This window comes from Syngnathus floridae, chromosome 5, assembly GCF_059516105.1.
Source record: "Syngnathus floridae isolate MCC-2025c chromosome 5, RoL_Sflo_1.0, whole genome shotgun sequence".
Lineage (NCBI taxonomy): Eukaryota > Metazoa > Chordata > Actinopteri > Syngnathiformes > Syngnathidae > Syngnathus > Syngnathus floridae.
The window spans coordinates 9,201,892-9,216,100 of NC_142417.1; the positions used below are offsets into that span (position 1 = coordinate 9,201,892).

The 14,209-nt window shown below is 37.6% G+C and overlaps 2 protein-coding genes across 3 annotated transcripts; one reads left to right on the top strand and one right to left on the bottom strand.

The window, feature by feature from the left end:
• Positions 1 to 653: 653 nt before the first annotated feature.
• Positions 654 to 8,665, bottom strand: atp6v0a2b (ATPase H+ transporting V0 subunit a2b). 2 transcript variants are annotated; one of them, XM_088376819.1, is made up of 21 exons: positions 8,408 to 8,665; positions 8,122 to 8,289; positions 7,895 to 7,973; positions 7,395 to 7,492; positions 7,184 to 7,321; positions 6,930 to 7,027; positions 6,595 to 6,721; positions 6,280 to 6,362; positions 6,110 to 6,203; positions 5,110 to 5,322; positions 4,730 to 4,880; positions 4,458 to 4,597; positions 4,215 to 4,372; positions 4,021 to 4,111; positions 3,705 to 3,823; positions 3,411 to 3,621; positions 3,018 to 3,137; positions 2,816 to 2,935; positions 2,612 to 2,729; positions 2,161 to 2,332; positions 654 to 2,074 (listed from the first exon to the last, which is right to left on the bottom strand). In XM_088376819.1, the coding sequence occupies exons 2-21, from the start codon at positions 8,236 to 8,238 to the stop codon at positions 1,972 to 1,974; spliced, it is 2,550 nt and encodes an 849-aa protein (XP_088232945.1). In that variant the 5' UTR covers positions 8,239 to 8,289; positions 8,408 to 8,665; the 3' UTR covers positions 654 to 1,971. The 2 variants fall into 2 exon arrangements, with proteins under 2 accessions (XP_088232945.1, XP_088232943.1); XM_088376817.1 differs by having other exon boundaries at positions 8,122 to 8,382; positions 8,539 to 8,664.
• Positions 8,666 to 9,182: 517 nt separating this feature from the next.
• On the top strand, positions 9,183 to 13,920 carry tctn2 (tectonic family member 2). The gene is made up of 18 exons (XM_088377300.1): positions 9,183 to 9,604; positions 9,713 to 9,826; positions 9,906 to 9,976; positions 10,083 to 10,278; positions 10,360 to 10,460; positions 10,535 to 10,731; positions 10,817 to 10,934; positions 11,025 to 11,178; positions 11,257 to 11,334; positions 11,406 to 11,528; positions 11,786 to 11,860; positions 11,933 to 12,028; positions 12,142 to 12,259; positions 12,340 to 12,443; positions 12,547 to 12,688; positions 12,767 to 12,910; positions 13,420 to 13,508; positions 13,583 to 13,920. The coding sequence occupies exons 1-18, from the start codon at positions 9,541 to 9,543 to the stop codon at positions 13,720 to 13,722; spliced, it is 2,124 nt and encodes a 707-aa protein (XP_088233426.1). The 5' UTR covers positions 9,183 to 9,540; the 3' UTR covers positions 13,723 to 13,920.
• Positions 13,921 to 14,209: the final 289 nt, after the last annotated feature.

The window sequence follows — 14,209 nt, forward strand, 5'->3', positions numbered from 1 at the left end:
CGCGCGTCGTCCCAGCAACGGACAAACGGAGGGACTTCCTGCGCCAAGACAAGAGAAAGGGGGTAGCGGTCGTAAAAGCTCACGAGTTGCTTCTTTTTTGGTCCATGTCAACGGACAAATATGCAAATATAGTCGTTGCTATCAAATACACGCATTAGTGAAGTCAAAATTCGCAAAAAACTCATTAGAATGCAATGACACTTGCATTTAATACTCACTGACAAATAAATAATAATTAAAGGCTCACATGTCTAATAATAAAGAGATGTTCAGATCAGTGCACAAAAAAAATCTGGGAAAAAAATTATACTAATATTAGAAACAAGTGTTTTTGTGTGGTCCAAACAGATAACTAAAAGAAAAAACAAAGGAAACTGTCTGGATCAAAATGATATGGTGCTGGACTGGACCCCTAAATTGATATTTTATTGCGCAAACTTTTGAGGCAATCATTGTAATCAAATGATTTGTGTGATTTCCAAAGTCACTTGTGTACCTGCTGACAGATATTTTGCTCAGTGCCTTCTCCCGACATATGTGTTGTGTTATGTTTAAACTTCAACGACACTTAATATACTTGATTGATTGAGAGAAATTATTTATCCATATGCAAAAAGTCATACTGTTGCCAAATTAAAAATAGCAAAATGATCTTATAATGGGTGCAAAAATAACTTTATTAAATCCTCCTAAACAAATGATCTAAATTAGTTCAGCATTCTCCAAACATTTATATCATCGTACATTATGTAAAAGTGACAGTCTTGCACGAACTTTGAAAAGGTTGGAGTGTTTATACTAACAACACAAATGGCAAAATAAACACGAGATGATAATGAGTATAACATTTATCTTCTACAACTGGTAAATTCCAGAGAACGTGGGACAGCAAATAAGTGTAAATAAACAAATGTAGCACTCCGGATTTGCAGAGGTCAGTTGTAATAATTTACTTTTTAACACACTGTACTCCAAATGCCATACTTCACTGCGAAATGATCCTATAACCACATTTGATAAAGTGCTGTGCCATGACTGTTAACCACTCATTGAAGCTGCAGTAAAATTCACTTATCCCTGCATAGAATGCTAGATTGTGCAGTAATGGGAAAATACTAAGACGGCAATATGAATCTATTCAGTAAAAAAAAAAAAAAATCAACTGTGCATTATCTTTAATTGTGAAGCATTTTTAAATGTGAATAAATTAAAAATCCTGTAAAAGTATCACACATCATTTTACATCGTTCAGATTTACATTTTTCATTTACAAACAAAAAATATATCTATACATATATATCACATCGTACGTCGCGTTTTGGTATCAGAAAATAAGAAGACGAGTAAAGGCTTCTATGGTGTTATTTGGTTGTATTAAGGCAAGCAGTGCAATAAAAGGCTGAACTTCTAATGAAGGCTTGCTTTCTACCACGTGCATGGAAACCAAACATTCCAAAACCTAAACTTCTGAGAAGAAAAGAAAAAAAAGATGAACTGAACAAATACAAATTTAAAAAAATTATACTGTGGACCAAATACGAAATGTGGGTGGGAAATGCAAAGATGCTTCGCTTTTATAAATAACAAATCTTAGCTAATCTAACAAGCCTTATCTGCACATACACTGTGCTCATCAATTCTCTACTTTTAATCGTCTTCAATTATCTACTACAGAAGTGCTTTCTAATACATGACACTAACAATACATTTTGGCACAATAAGAAAATTGAAATTGCAAATGAAATCAATAAATGTTCTCTAAAGTGAACAAAATAGCCAAAGGTATTCACTGTGCATACTGCATACTGATAAAACAACAGTACAATGAACAAATTGGCAGTGTTGTGGTCCTCTTAAAAGTTCAGTTCTTTTGGGAAAATGATAAGAGGGGTGAGGGTGAAATCATTCAAAGAAATCACTGGAATAATCACATCTTGGCTGTTTAAATCCAACAAGAGTATGTCCTTTACTTCACAGTAAACCTTCCTGTTCAAAGCTGGAGGGGAGGAGAGCGAAGGAAAATGGATAAAACTTGACTCCAGTTCCACTGTAGAATTTATTCTGAAACTCCACCCTGAGTGAGGAAAAAATGTGATATCTATTAAAAAAGATTTAATAAGGCACATGTGAGTATTTCATGCACTTGAGAGAGCAACTTACCAGTGCAGTCGAAGGGCATGGAGGAAAGCAGACAGGCCTTCCATCACCAGCAGGATGGACACGGTGAGGACGGCAAACAGGCCGAACACCGGCACTAAGAATAACACCCCAAGAGTCGATTCCATTCGTAGTCCTACCCGCATCACCATGGCCCAAAGCACCTCAGATAGCTCTGTGTGCAAAAAAATAATTAGACAAAGTATGATAATGTGCAATGACTATACTTGTGGGATTCAATGAAATATATATATATAATTACAGGCTTTGTAATTGAGTTAAACAATTAGCAATGTGCAATTCAAATTAATCTTGGATAACAAATAAACATGCAATGCTAAAATTATCAGTACGTCACTCTTAATGAAAGAAAGAAAAAAAAGAAACCAAGGCACATCAAGGAGCGATAGGTAACCTGCACTGGCTATTCTGGTCTACAAGTCTACATACTTACGGGCATGTGCTAGACTCAGAGCCCAGAGCCTGAGGTAAGAGGCTGTATTGGAAATGCAGCCCAAGCAGTACTCAATACTGTGGATGGCCTGGTGCAGGAACTCATCAGCAAAGTCAAACTGTTTTGACAACAACAAATGATAGCTTATTGGTTGAGCCAATATTTGATTAGCGTACGATAAACTGACAATGCTGAGTGGCTGACCTTCTCTGTGTGCTGCTCCCCGCTTGAGGACAGCTCACTGTGACTGTTGCCTTCCTCCATGTCATGAGTTCCTAACAAGAAGAGCTCCTCTTCACTGCTACGACGCACGCGCTCATAGCCCTAAGAAAGAAGAGGTCACCAACTCAGATTTGCTTAAATATACTTTGAGATATTTGGATTGTCAAAGAAGCACTTTACTCACCCTGTACAATCTAAGCCGATGACTTCCATTGTGGAGCCAATAGAGGTAAAGCGGTTTTCCTAGGAATAGGACAGGCACTGACAGCAAAGCGATGACTAACAGAAACACCTGCAAGCCGCTCTGGAAACAACAAGAAAAAACATTTAGCTTCATTTATAAATATCTTTATTTTCATAAATCAATTTCACATACTTACTAACTAAAATTGGAGAATAGCAAAATTATTTTAAATAATTTGGACTTTGACACACCAATAATGACTAATTATAACAGATAACTATTTTTATTTGCTGTAGTTTAAGAACCATTCACGTGTCATACGGACTTTTATAAAGACTGACTTCAGTGTCAGCAGTATCAGTAAATCCGATTGTTGACACTTTTGTTCCTCACCTGTCCAGGGTAGAGGGGCTGCATTGAGTCACCTTGCATGAGGAACATGTTTATGAAGTGAATGAGAATGCTAGGAGCATGTCTGGAGTTCTTGGCAGAGAAGAAAAGCCACTTGTAGAGTATCATGAACACCAGGTAGCCAAAGAGGCACAGCAGGAACAAGATTTCAGGAAGAAAAACCAAGTACAAATTGTGCTTCCTCCTGAAGTGCCTGTTTTCATCAATAAACAAAAACAATTAATTCCTATAGTTTCATCATCTAATGTCAACTTTAGATAAAAAAAAAAAACTTACAAGTGATTAAACGTGCTGAGGATCACTCCAAAGCTCATGTGAATGATGCCCAATATTATTGACATTTTCATCTTGTAGGAGTTCAGAAATGTAAGACGGTTTGAAGCCAGGTTCCAAATCTTGAATAAGACAAACATATTCATGTATTATATAAAAATAGCGAGCAGCACAAAGCAGCTCGAACTGGTGAAAATATTAAATGCCATTAAGTTACAAAGATGCACCAAGGTTTTACGGATGGATACGAAATCATTTAACACCATGATATGTTTATTGTTTTATTAAATGTGGAGAGACTTCAGTACTGTCCACTTACTGGGTCAATTCCAAGAGGGTAGGGGCCTCTGAACACTCCGGTTACGTTTGGATCCAAAGTGAGAAAGCCGTTCCTGTTGACATCCCGAGCACTATTTGGAGAAGATTAAACAAAAACCATTGTGAGTTGAAAGCAAAGTATTTGACTCCAACAGATCGTAGAAGCTTTTGTTCATTGCCTTTGTGATCACTTACTTCCACACATTAGCTGTAAACATGGCTTTGACGCTCCATCCAGAACCAAAGATATTAATGGATTTAGAGAAGCAATCATTGTATATCAGGCCGGTATAAACGGAGAAGAGGCCCATCATTAGGATGATGTATCGACCCTCAAAAAAGGTGTTCCAGATCTGCATGTGCACACCAAATCACCCAGTTACACGTCAGCCTCATCAGCAAATTGTTACACTTTGGGGTGAAAAGAAATTTATTTACCTCATTCCTGGTGTTCTTAAGTTTGCGGTTGTTCTCACACAACACCATCCAAAAAGCAAAAGCAGCCATAAGAAGACCATGACCCATGTCTCCAAACATCACAGCAAACAGGAAGGGGAATGTAATGATTGTGAAAGGAGCTACAATAAAGAATGGGAAACAATTAGGGGAAGAACAGCAATGCGGTGTAATTACCTCCAAAACGTTAGCGCAGTATATTTTTATCATACAAGGATTCCATAAACATGGTAAATAAATATTTTGTCACTTACCAGGATTGACCTCTCTGTATGTGCCTACTCCATAGGCATCCACAATGTTCTGGAAGCCAACAGTGAATTTGTTGCACCTTATCAAAGTAGGTGGAGTGTCATTGGTGGGTATGCGATTGACAAAAGAAGGAACTGTTGATCCACTTTTCCTCTGTCAAACAAAATATGTACAATACATGTAACCAATCTTAAAGCGAACAGTGATGGGAGTAACGACATTGGTAATAGTGGCGACATCGCGTACATCAGTTGGAACAAAATTAAGTTTGAACATGAAATATATTAAAAAAAAAAAAAAAAGGAACGTGAACTATATAAATCTTCCGAGTTCCATAAAAAACTGAGCAATGAAGTCTATAAATGTTGATGAGATTCTTTACCGATCCTTCCTCGAGTGTTCGTCTTAGGGTGGGAAGGTCATCAACAGGACACCAGACTTCAGCAATAAGACACTTGTTGGTGACATCAAAACTACACTGATTGAGAATGTAGTAGATGGCTTTCATCTTCTTGACCTGCACGACCCAAGTGTAGACCGATTCGGAGGCCTTGATCAGGACCTGCTTCAGGTAATCTTCCGTTCTATGAAGTACCTGCAAACAGCAACAAGACAGACTTTGAGAATATAGTTTCAGAAAATTACCAGCAAAAGGCCCACTACAGGTTGTTTATATTTTTATGATGGCGATATAAACACAATGTTGATATTTCCAACTACTTTACAAGCTTGAGCTAGAACAAAACCATTCAGAAGGGATAGAGTTCAAGTAGGTGTGCAACATTTTGAGGAAAAAAAGGCTAGCCAGGATCTCATGCTGGTCATGTGCAAAGCAATCTGATTTTTCAGTCGTAGTTCTTAAAGCTAGCAATTGATTTACAAAGCAGTGACCCGTCCAGAGAAACTTTCCCGGCTCGCTAACTTGGAGGAAATTGGTTAATCGTTTCAAAGAGACTCTTTGTGGCTACTTTTACGTCTGTACCGGATTGTAGTGATGCGATATTTACTCATGCATCTTCTAAACACGCACGTGATCTGGATAGAATAGATCTTTATTTTATCATTATTATTTTTTTAAATGGGCTATACATTTCTTGAAAATTAATTTCATGTCATCTTGAATTTAAAGATGATCTAGTTAGATGTTTTTAAAATGTTTTAAAATTGCTTGGAATGTGGCCTGAGTACTTTTTCATTTTCAATATTTTCAGTCCATCTACTGTATGCTGTCTCCTGACTTTTTTTTTTTTTCTCAGAAGCAAGCACGTTAAGAGATATTTAACCTCTGCATATTACATTTTAACAAGATGCCAAACAAGAAATACCTTAATCAATGACAACCAAACAGAATTTGCATTATGACACAGAAAAAACTGACATACAGTGTTCAGGTCCTGAATGCGAGTACTTAGTCCTTCCACAACATCGTTCCTCTCCTCATTGCTGCTGGGATATGGATACACATGACAGTGGTAGCTAGAGCAGAAAGAAAACAGGTATGACTTGGAGGAAGATCTTTCTTTTCAACAGCAAAACATGTGTGTCATTTTACCAGTCACAGATCTTCTTCACTTTCTGGCCAATTTGTTCTCCCCAGTAGGAGATTAGGAACACCACACTTCTGATGGGCTCACCCTGTGAAAAAGCAAAAAGGCTTCATTAAGAATGTTAACGCCGTAACATGAAGAAGAAAGACTCCGTTCACTCTCATATTCACACTAACGGACAATTCAGAATCTTCAATTAACCTAACATGCATGTTTTAGGAATGTGGGAAAATGCTGGAGTAGCACTAATTCCTTTAGAATGTTCTTCTAATTAAAATGTGCAGGTTATGCAGCTAACAAGAGCCAACTGGAAAACTTACAGTGTCAGGATCTTCGAGATACTCCTCGACTTCGGCATAGCTGAGAATGGTGAAGCCTTTACATACTCTCCACAGCATGCGCTCAAAGGCCTCGATCTTTGCCCTCTGGATGAGCCCAGAGATAAAACTGCGATAATGAAAACAAGATTCATAAACAGCCATATTCCTATGTATTATATCCTATATATTATATTATATATTTCCATATTCCAGTTTGGATCACTCCCATTATTTCCATGACCATGTTTGTGTGTTCCAACATTCATACATTAACTCAAACCTGCCTAACCGCTTATGTAAGAAGTATGATAATACAAGCAAAGTTGTCATTTTACCCCAGTTTGGCTCCTAGCCTCTGCATACTGCTGTAATCCATCACTGTGTCTTTTTCTAGGAAAGGAAATTCCTCATAAGTGGCTTGCAATGGCTCTCTCTGGAGGGAAAATAATACATCATCAATGTATGGGAGTAAAATTTATAAAACAGTATATTGGAATCCTCTGTACTGTACTGCATTCCAGTGTTGCATAAAAAATGAGAAAGTACATATGCACAATTTCAACTAGTACTACAATATGACCCCACTTACATCAGTGCTTCTCTGCACAAAGTTGCAGGTGATACGCAGCATGTGTGTGTACTCTGTGAGCTCCAACAGGTTCTTTTGTAATCTCTCTTTATTCCTCATGACCTCGCCGAGCTCAACTTCCAGCCTCTGCAGTTGCTCCTGGTTGAACACATACAACCAATGCGATGTTGACCAGGAAAAGAAACATGTAACATAAAGGCTGTTTACATACCATTATACCCATCACGTGTTTTGGTAAAGGAGCCACTGGATTAACATCGTCGTCTGGCAATGAAATATCAGCTTTCTTGATTTCTCTCAACAAATAGCCTGTTGACAGTATATGGACATTTTAAATCCCATATTGTGCTATTGTGTATTTAAGCAAAATCCTGTATTGTGCTATTGTGTATCCAAGCAGAATGTTATTGCCAGCTACACAAGCGACTACGCTTCTTGACTGAGTAAAAGAGTTCAATATAGTGAAAGTCATCACATTCAACTCAACAAACACAGGATGGCATTTTTCATGACAGCAGTCATTGACTTTCAATTGAACTGAATGAGAAGATGCTCTGTTCTTCATTGTATTACTACTATACAAGGGCTTTCTTCAGTTTTTGAAAGAAAAATCACTGCATTCATGCTTTTAATTTAAACGATCACAATATTATCATATAGGCCTCCTCTAAAAAAAAAAAAAACATGTATCACAGATCAATAAATACTTACCAAGGATCCTCTCCATCTCTTCACATCTTTTGATTTCATTTACGTATTTTCGTTGAAATGCATTAACACTGGGATTAAGCTGAAACAGGAGACACACAAACATCAACAAAATGCAATTAAACATGATGCTTTTCCTTTCATTTGGAAACAGATGCAAAGAACGGTAACAAAAAGTAGATCACAAATACATTTTTCTTGAACACAATCTAAATTATTTCGGGACTTACATCTCTGAATTCGACAATGCCCAGTTCTCCAAGATCACCGATGCAGTCGTAAGCTGATCCAGACTGAAGGAACAGTTGGGCCAAACACATTTCTTCACCCCGCAGCAGAGAGCTCATTTTGACAGCTTGCTGATCCTCTCTCTTATGATCGTAGCAATTGTTAGCAAGCTAATAAGCAGGTCGGCAACAGTTACCGTTCATTAAATTCCAGCAAAGGTCCCGCAACTTGCATCCTGTTCATCCAGTGTCATATTTGGAATTCTGTGGTAAAATACACTTGACTTACTTGACGTTATCCATACACAGGTTCTCTCTCTGTCGTTATATCAGCTAAAGGCTAGATCACTATACGCCTTTGTTAATACTAGAGGAAGATAACTTCGTTAAAAAGAACAACTTCATTCGGCGAGCCCTTACATGTTTGGGTCACTATCAACCAGCAAGCAACTTGATTTGCAATATCGTCATAGTTTCTAAAGTTTTAGCAGAGGACGCTAGTAGACTCTCCACGTCACTCTGTTTTGGAGTCTGCGCATTGAGCAGTTCAATGCTTGAAATGGGCTACACGTGACCGGGCCGATCGTACACAAAAGAATTGATGTGAATTGAGTTTTATTTTTGTGCCAAAAAATATGACTGCAATTAAATACACGAATTAAGCAAGAATCTGTGGATTGAAAACTTGAATCAAACTGCTGATCAAGATAATGATTTAAAAACACGACATGTGAAAACGTTTACAAAATAACAATTGTTACTTCTGAATAAGATGCAGAGACGCAACGCATTTTAAAAGCGTCATATAAATATCGACGTATTAAATGTGTTTATGAAAAATTGTAACTTGAAAATAATACTGACGTATTTTGATTTATTTTATTTATAACTATTCTTTTCACGCAACTATTATTTTTTATTATTAGGATTTTATTATCTGAGGGGAAGCTGGTGTTTTAAGCAAACTCAGATACACTTACTAATTTTTTATATTTATTCCATCTATTTAAGCGCCCCTGAAACAGGAAGAAATGTTGAGAACCGGACGTACGTATAATTCACCGCGCGGTTGCTTTATTATTATCTATGCATCTGTCATCTCGGTGAAATTTTGATTCTATTAATTCTCTATACACGACAGTAATTTGCGCTAAAATTAGTTATTTTTAACTCAAGACATTATTTTGCAACAACACGAATTGCCTTAACATCGCGCTATCATACAAAAGTCGCTTACAAATGACGTCACGTTCGTTCGAGTCTTGCGTCGCTAAGTAACAGCGCAGAGCGACGCTCAACTCAAAAGTAGCTTTAATATTCAATCTTAGTCTGTTTGCGAACAGCACAGTCTTGTAGACATGTGTTCGATGACTATAGGAGTAAAGTCTTAAATGTAAGTCTTCGCGAGCTATTTTGAATACAATGGCCAAGGTGGTGGCTCTCCTATCTTTCCTACTGTTTTGTTGGGCGGATAGCAAAAATCTTGGTAAGTAATGACATATCTGAGTTCACTTTGTACATATAAACACGGCAGTTTAATGTTTTAATATACATCTAAAAGTCTAGTTGTTAAAATACATGTCATTGTCATCAGTTTTCCAACCATCGTCTATGATTGCCACTGGACCAAGAATCAAGGCATATTTACTGGGCAATATAAAAGACATCTCTCTGAACATGCGCACTGTATTTCCATCCAAATTAACAGGTACGAACAACAACTCCTTAAATATAACAATTTCTAAATAGGGGAAAACACGTGATCACTTTTATATGTCCATTGACAGGAAGTATTGATCCTCCATCGTGTGCAGCTGAGAAAACATTGTGGAATGTGACAACGGAAGTTGTTGGAATGGTAATTCCTCAACTGTAATATATTGTCACTACACGCAAGCTGAAATTGAATGATTTTAAAAACGTTGATGTACAATGACCCTCTTGTTTGATTTGTGAATCCACAGAATGCACTCCAGGTTAATATGAAGCTAAATAAAAGTCTGCATTTGTGCGGTGACAACGAAACAGACTGCTGCCCAAAGCCGCTGTGTGTCCTGGAGACGCTGCAGTTATCTGCCTGTGAGGGCAACACAGTTAAGGCATCATTGCTGATCCAGGTCAAGATTCATGCTCACTTGATTTCTGCTAATCCTGGATCTGGTAATTATAATGAATCTGCTAAGCTCTACATATCATGAGAGTCAGCATTTTCATTAAATGTCAATCTCCCTTCTATTGTAGCCAATCAAACGATCATCCCAAACCAAGTGTACGAACCTCTGGGCTCCTGTCCATGTGACCTCACTCCTCAGACATGTGATATCCGCTGTTGTTGTGACAAGGTACAAAAAAGGCTGATATAATACTGATTTGCTTCTCTATTTATCATCTTCTATGTTTACCTTTATTTTAACAGGACTGTTCACCTGAGGAGTTGAAGCTGTTTGAGTTGCACTGTTTCCCAGGACCCTTTGGTGGACAGCTCCCTCCAGTTCCAGATTATCACTGCTCTGCACAGAGAGAGGACTCCCCAGACTGGTTTCCATTTCTGTGTGTCATCTCCCCACCTGAAAACAACCCATACCTGGGGCTCTTCTATAATGGAGACACAATGTGGGAAAATTATTCAGTCATTGTTTTTAATATCTCATCATGTTATTTGTTATAAAAATCTGGTTTTGTCATTTAATTTGTTTAGAACACCAAAGCCTCGCCCCTCCTTCCAAATGCCTGTTTTGTCTGCACCAGTTTTTAATATCTACAAACAAGGAAATCCCATTTTTACTATGGATGATCAGTTGTTCACTATTCCCCAGGTTAGTAATGTCTGTTATATTAGTTATGATTATTTTGTTATGTTTGTGTTGTCAAAGCTTACCAAAACATTTGCTGTGTTTTGCACACAGATGGCAATTGGACACTGTGTTTCCAATGCTCCTGTTGCCTTTTTGGAGAACTTTAATTTCAAATGTTTGAACCTGCTGGATTCATGTCCAACTGATTTCCCTTTACAAACACGTCCGTCAGATTTGAGGGTTCAAGTGAACAATGGACAAGGAGGTTTGTACTAGATCTCGGAAAACTGTAACATTGCCTGTAAATATTATGGTTTGACTAAATCATTTCTCTTTACTGTAGGTGATGTCACAGTAGAAGTCAAGGACAAATCGATCGAGGATTTGAGTAATTTCTTGTCAAATGCAGACATTACTCCAGGTACATATTACATCGTACTGTCGCTAAATTGATTTGTGTCCTCTGTGATTAATTGATTTATATCCCTGAAGATGGAGCCCTGGTGTGTAAGAATGTGACCTTGTCTTTGGATTATACATTCTACTGGAAAGGGAATCTCATCACAAATATCACCCTGATACGCTCTGTTGGAACAGTCGTTTTAAATGGAAGCGGTACATGCTCATAACACAATTTTATCTAATCCTTATATTTTAGTGATGAGGGAAAATGAAGCTTCAATTTGCCTCATGAACCACTTGTCTTTTTTATTCCTAAATGGCACTCTCCGTACAACAAAGCACACTGTCTTTAAACCGACAGTGCCATCTAGAGGAGCCAAAAAATACAACTGATTCATGGAGCAAATTTGAAGCTTCATTTTCCCATCACTATGAGGGCACTTTGTTTCCTAATCAGTTTCTCTTTGCAGTGAAGTTAACGACAAGATATTCTGCTGTTTTTCTAACAAGAGATTATGTGGGAGACTCTAACTCGGGGAATCCAGGTGAGAGCACTTTATCCGGGGAACCGCTGAGACATTTGTTTCTGTCAAGTTGTTAACGCATGCATGTGACAGGTTACCAAGTGGGAAAGCCCGTCATTGCTGGGATTAAGAGGACAGAAAATAATACTTTCTCTGTGCAGAGGACATCAATCAATCTCTGGAAATCAGGTGATGCGATCACAATTGGTTGGCTTATCATCTATATTATCTACAATTGAATGATAGCATTTTTTGTATTAAAATGGATTGACAAAGAACCAACTCTTTGTTGTGCTGTAAAGTGCGCGATGGGCTGTGTTCCACTGCTGAGAAACAACCAGTTCTATTTGCTGTGAATTCAACATCAGGATGTCTTTTCCTTGTCAGCCTACAAAACCTGACTCAGTGTGAGCTCCTGAGGTGAGAATATCTGTATTGATTAAGTGAAAAAAAAAAAAAGATGTAGGGCATGTGCTCAAACGACGTAAAATGTCTTTCAGGGACACAGTTGGTTCTATGCAGAAAAACTTGATCACAGCCACATATGCTGCAAACAGTGGAAACCCGGATTCTGAAACAGAAGCAGACTGGATCAAAATAAGTTGTGAGTACACAGGAAGAACAAGGCCGTTAGATTTGTGGATGACCACGTGAGCTCATGAAATGAACTACGTTTGCGCATTACTGTCATGTCAACTGAATTTTAGATGGAAACTCAAGCACTTCGAAGGAAGATGGAGAAGGTTCTTGCAGCGGAATTCCATCCCATATCCACATCAACATTTGGAGTTTAGTCAATGAAACGACTGAAGGAAATGCTCAAAGGATGATCCAAGCTGTACAAGTGCAGTGAGTATAGAAATTCAGTTCATGCTGTATACTATGAATATAGCTCGAGACTTTCTTCTTGTTTTTGACCATTTTTAGGTCCACACTGTCCACCTGGACAATAGATTGCGGAGGAGGTGATTTTGCCCCATGTGCAGATCCTGCAGAGGCAGAGATGTTTGAAGTGACCTCATCAGTTACTTTTATCGACATCCCTGTTGGTACCGGACCTCCAAAAACCAGGTAATTATAATGTCAAAACCCGCCGGACAAATGCTGATGCTAGTTTCAGCAATTTATTTAAAAATGCTGTAGGTATATACTATATTATATTGTCCGCCATCCTGTTCAGTATTCATATGACCACAATTTTTAGCTGAAATTGTTAAAGGTTTTTCTTATGACACAGAGGAAATTTTCAAACATTATTTTCAAAAGGTAATTTCATACCAAACTATTTAGATCATGTCAGTATTTGTTTCCAGTTAGCATTACAGCTATTTCATTTTTTTATTCTCTTTGGATTCAGGCATGTTTTGTTGGGGGTGCAGCTGATATATAGTTTATTTTTGCACAAATGTAATATTAAAATTACTATTTTTTTTCATGATGTATTGTTATCATTCATTATGAAAGGTTGGGGGGAATGCATGTATATAATTTGCATGTTCAGTGCCTCAAATAATGTTAAGAACCACTGCTTTCATCTGAGTTGAACTGGAATACTGTATATTACACTTTTTGTTTTTCAGGTTCCAAATAAATTTCACTGAGTATGATTGTGACAAGAATGATGTATGCTGGCCTCAGCTCGCCTTCCCCTTGACCAAATATTACTCTGGTAAGACTAAAAAGAAAGATCTTTTTGTTACTTAAGATAATCAAAAATACGGTACACTTTTGTTTTTCTTTTAGGTGAGCCACATTCTCAGGCTTTGGCCAAAGGCCTGATCTTGGTCTTCTTTTTCATTGCTGCTGCGGTTCTTGGGACTCCCTGGAGGCAGATCCGGCAGGCATGGAGTAATTCCTCTCGCACTGTAATAGAGGATTCCTGAAGAGATACTTGTTATAGTTATGTACAGTATTTAAGACAAACAGTGTGGGTTCACTCTTTTGATATATTTGGTAAAACTTGCTATGTCCACACAGGCCAGAAATTCGTACGTCAATGTTCTTACAACTGCTGGTTCATGTTTATATTGTGTATATCTGTTGTTACACCCTTTTGTTATCAAATAAAAAATTGTTTAATATTTCTGTGGATCAATATGTACTTTCACATCAGGTGCAATCAGAGGTACGTTATTTTTTTGCCATAAGAAAAAATTGTTTGTGGCTTCTCACACACTAGCCATCTCAGAAGACAGTTTGAGTCCAGTCATAATGTCATCTGTTACATACAGTACAAGCTACTTTTACAGTAATAATGAAATTATTCAAATGGTGCTGAAATGCATAACACAGACAGTGGGTAAACATTATGCAAAATGTAAATGATTTTATTTTATTTGTTTGGGCAAATAATTGCAGGACATCAAACAT

Coding starts and splice junctions, on each gene's coding strand:
- tctn2 (XM_088377300.1), top strand. CDS start 9,541: ATGGCCAAGGTGGTGGCTCTCCTATCTTTCCTACTGTTTTGTTGGGCG. Junction 10,935..11,024: donor AGTTGTTCACTATTCCCCAG/GTTAGTAATGTC, acceptor TTTTGCACACAG/ATGGCAATTGGACACTGTGT. Junction 12,911..13,419: donor ACCGGACCTCCAAAAACCAG/GTAATTATAATG, acceptor TTTGTTTTTCAG/GTTCCAAATAAATTTCACTG.
- atp6v0a2b (XM_088376819.1), bottom strand. CDS start 8,238: ATGAGCTCTCTGCTGCGGGGTGAAGAAATGTGTTTGGCCCAACTGTTC. Junction 7,974..8,121: donor GCATTGTCGAATTCAGAGAT/GTAAGTCCCGAA, acceptor CTCCTGTTTCAG/CTTAATCCCAGTGTTAATGC. Junction 3,138..3,410: donor AGCCCCTCTACCCTGGACAG/GTGAGGAACAAA, acceptor TGTTGTTTCCAG/AGCGGCTTGCAGGTGTTTCT.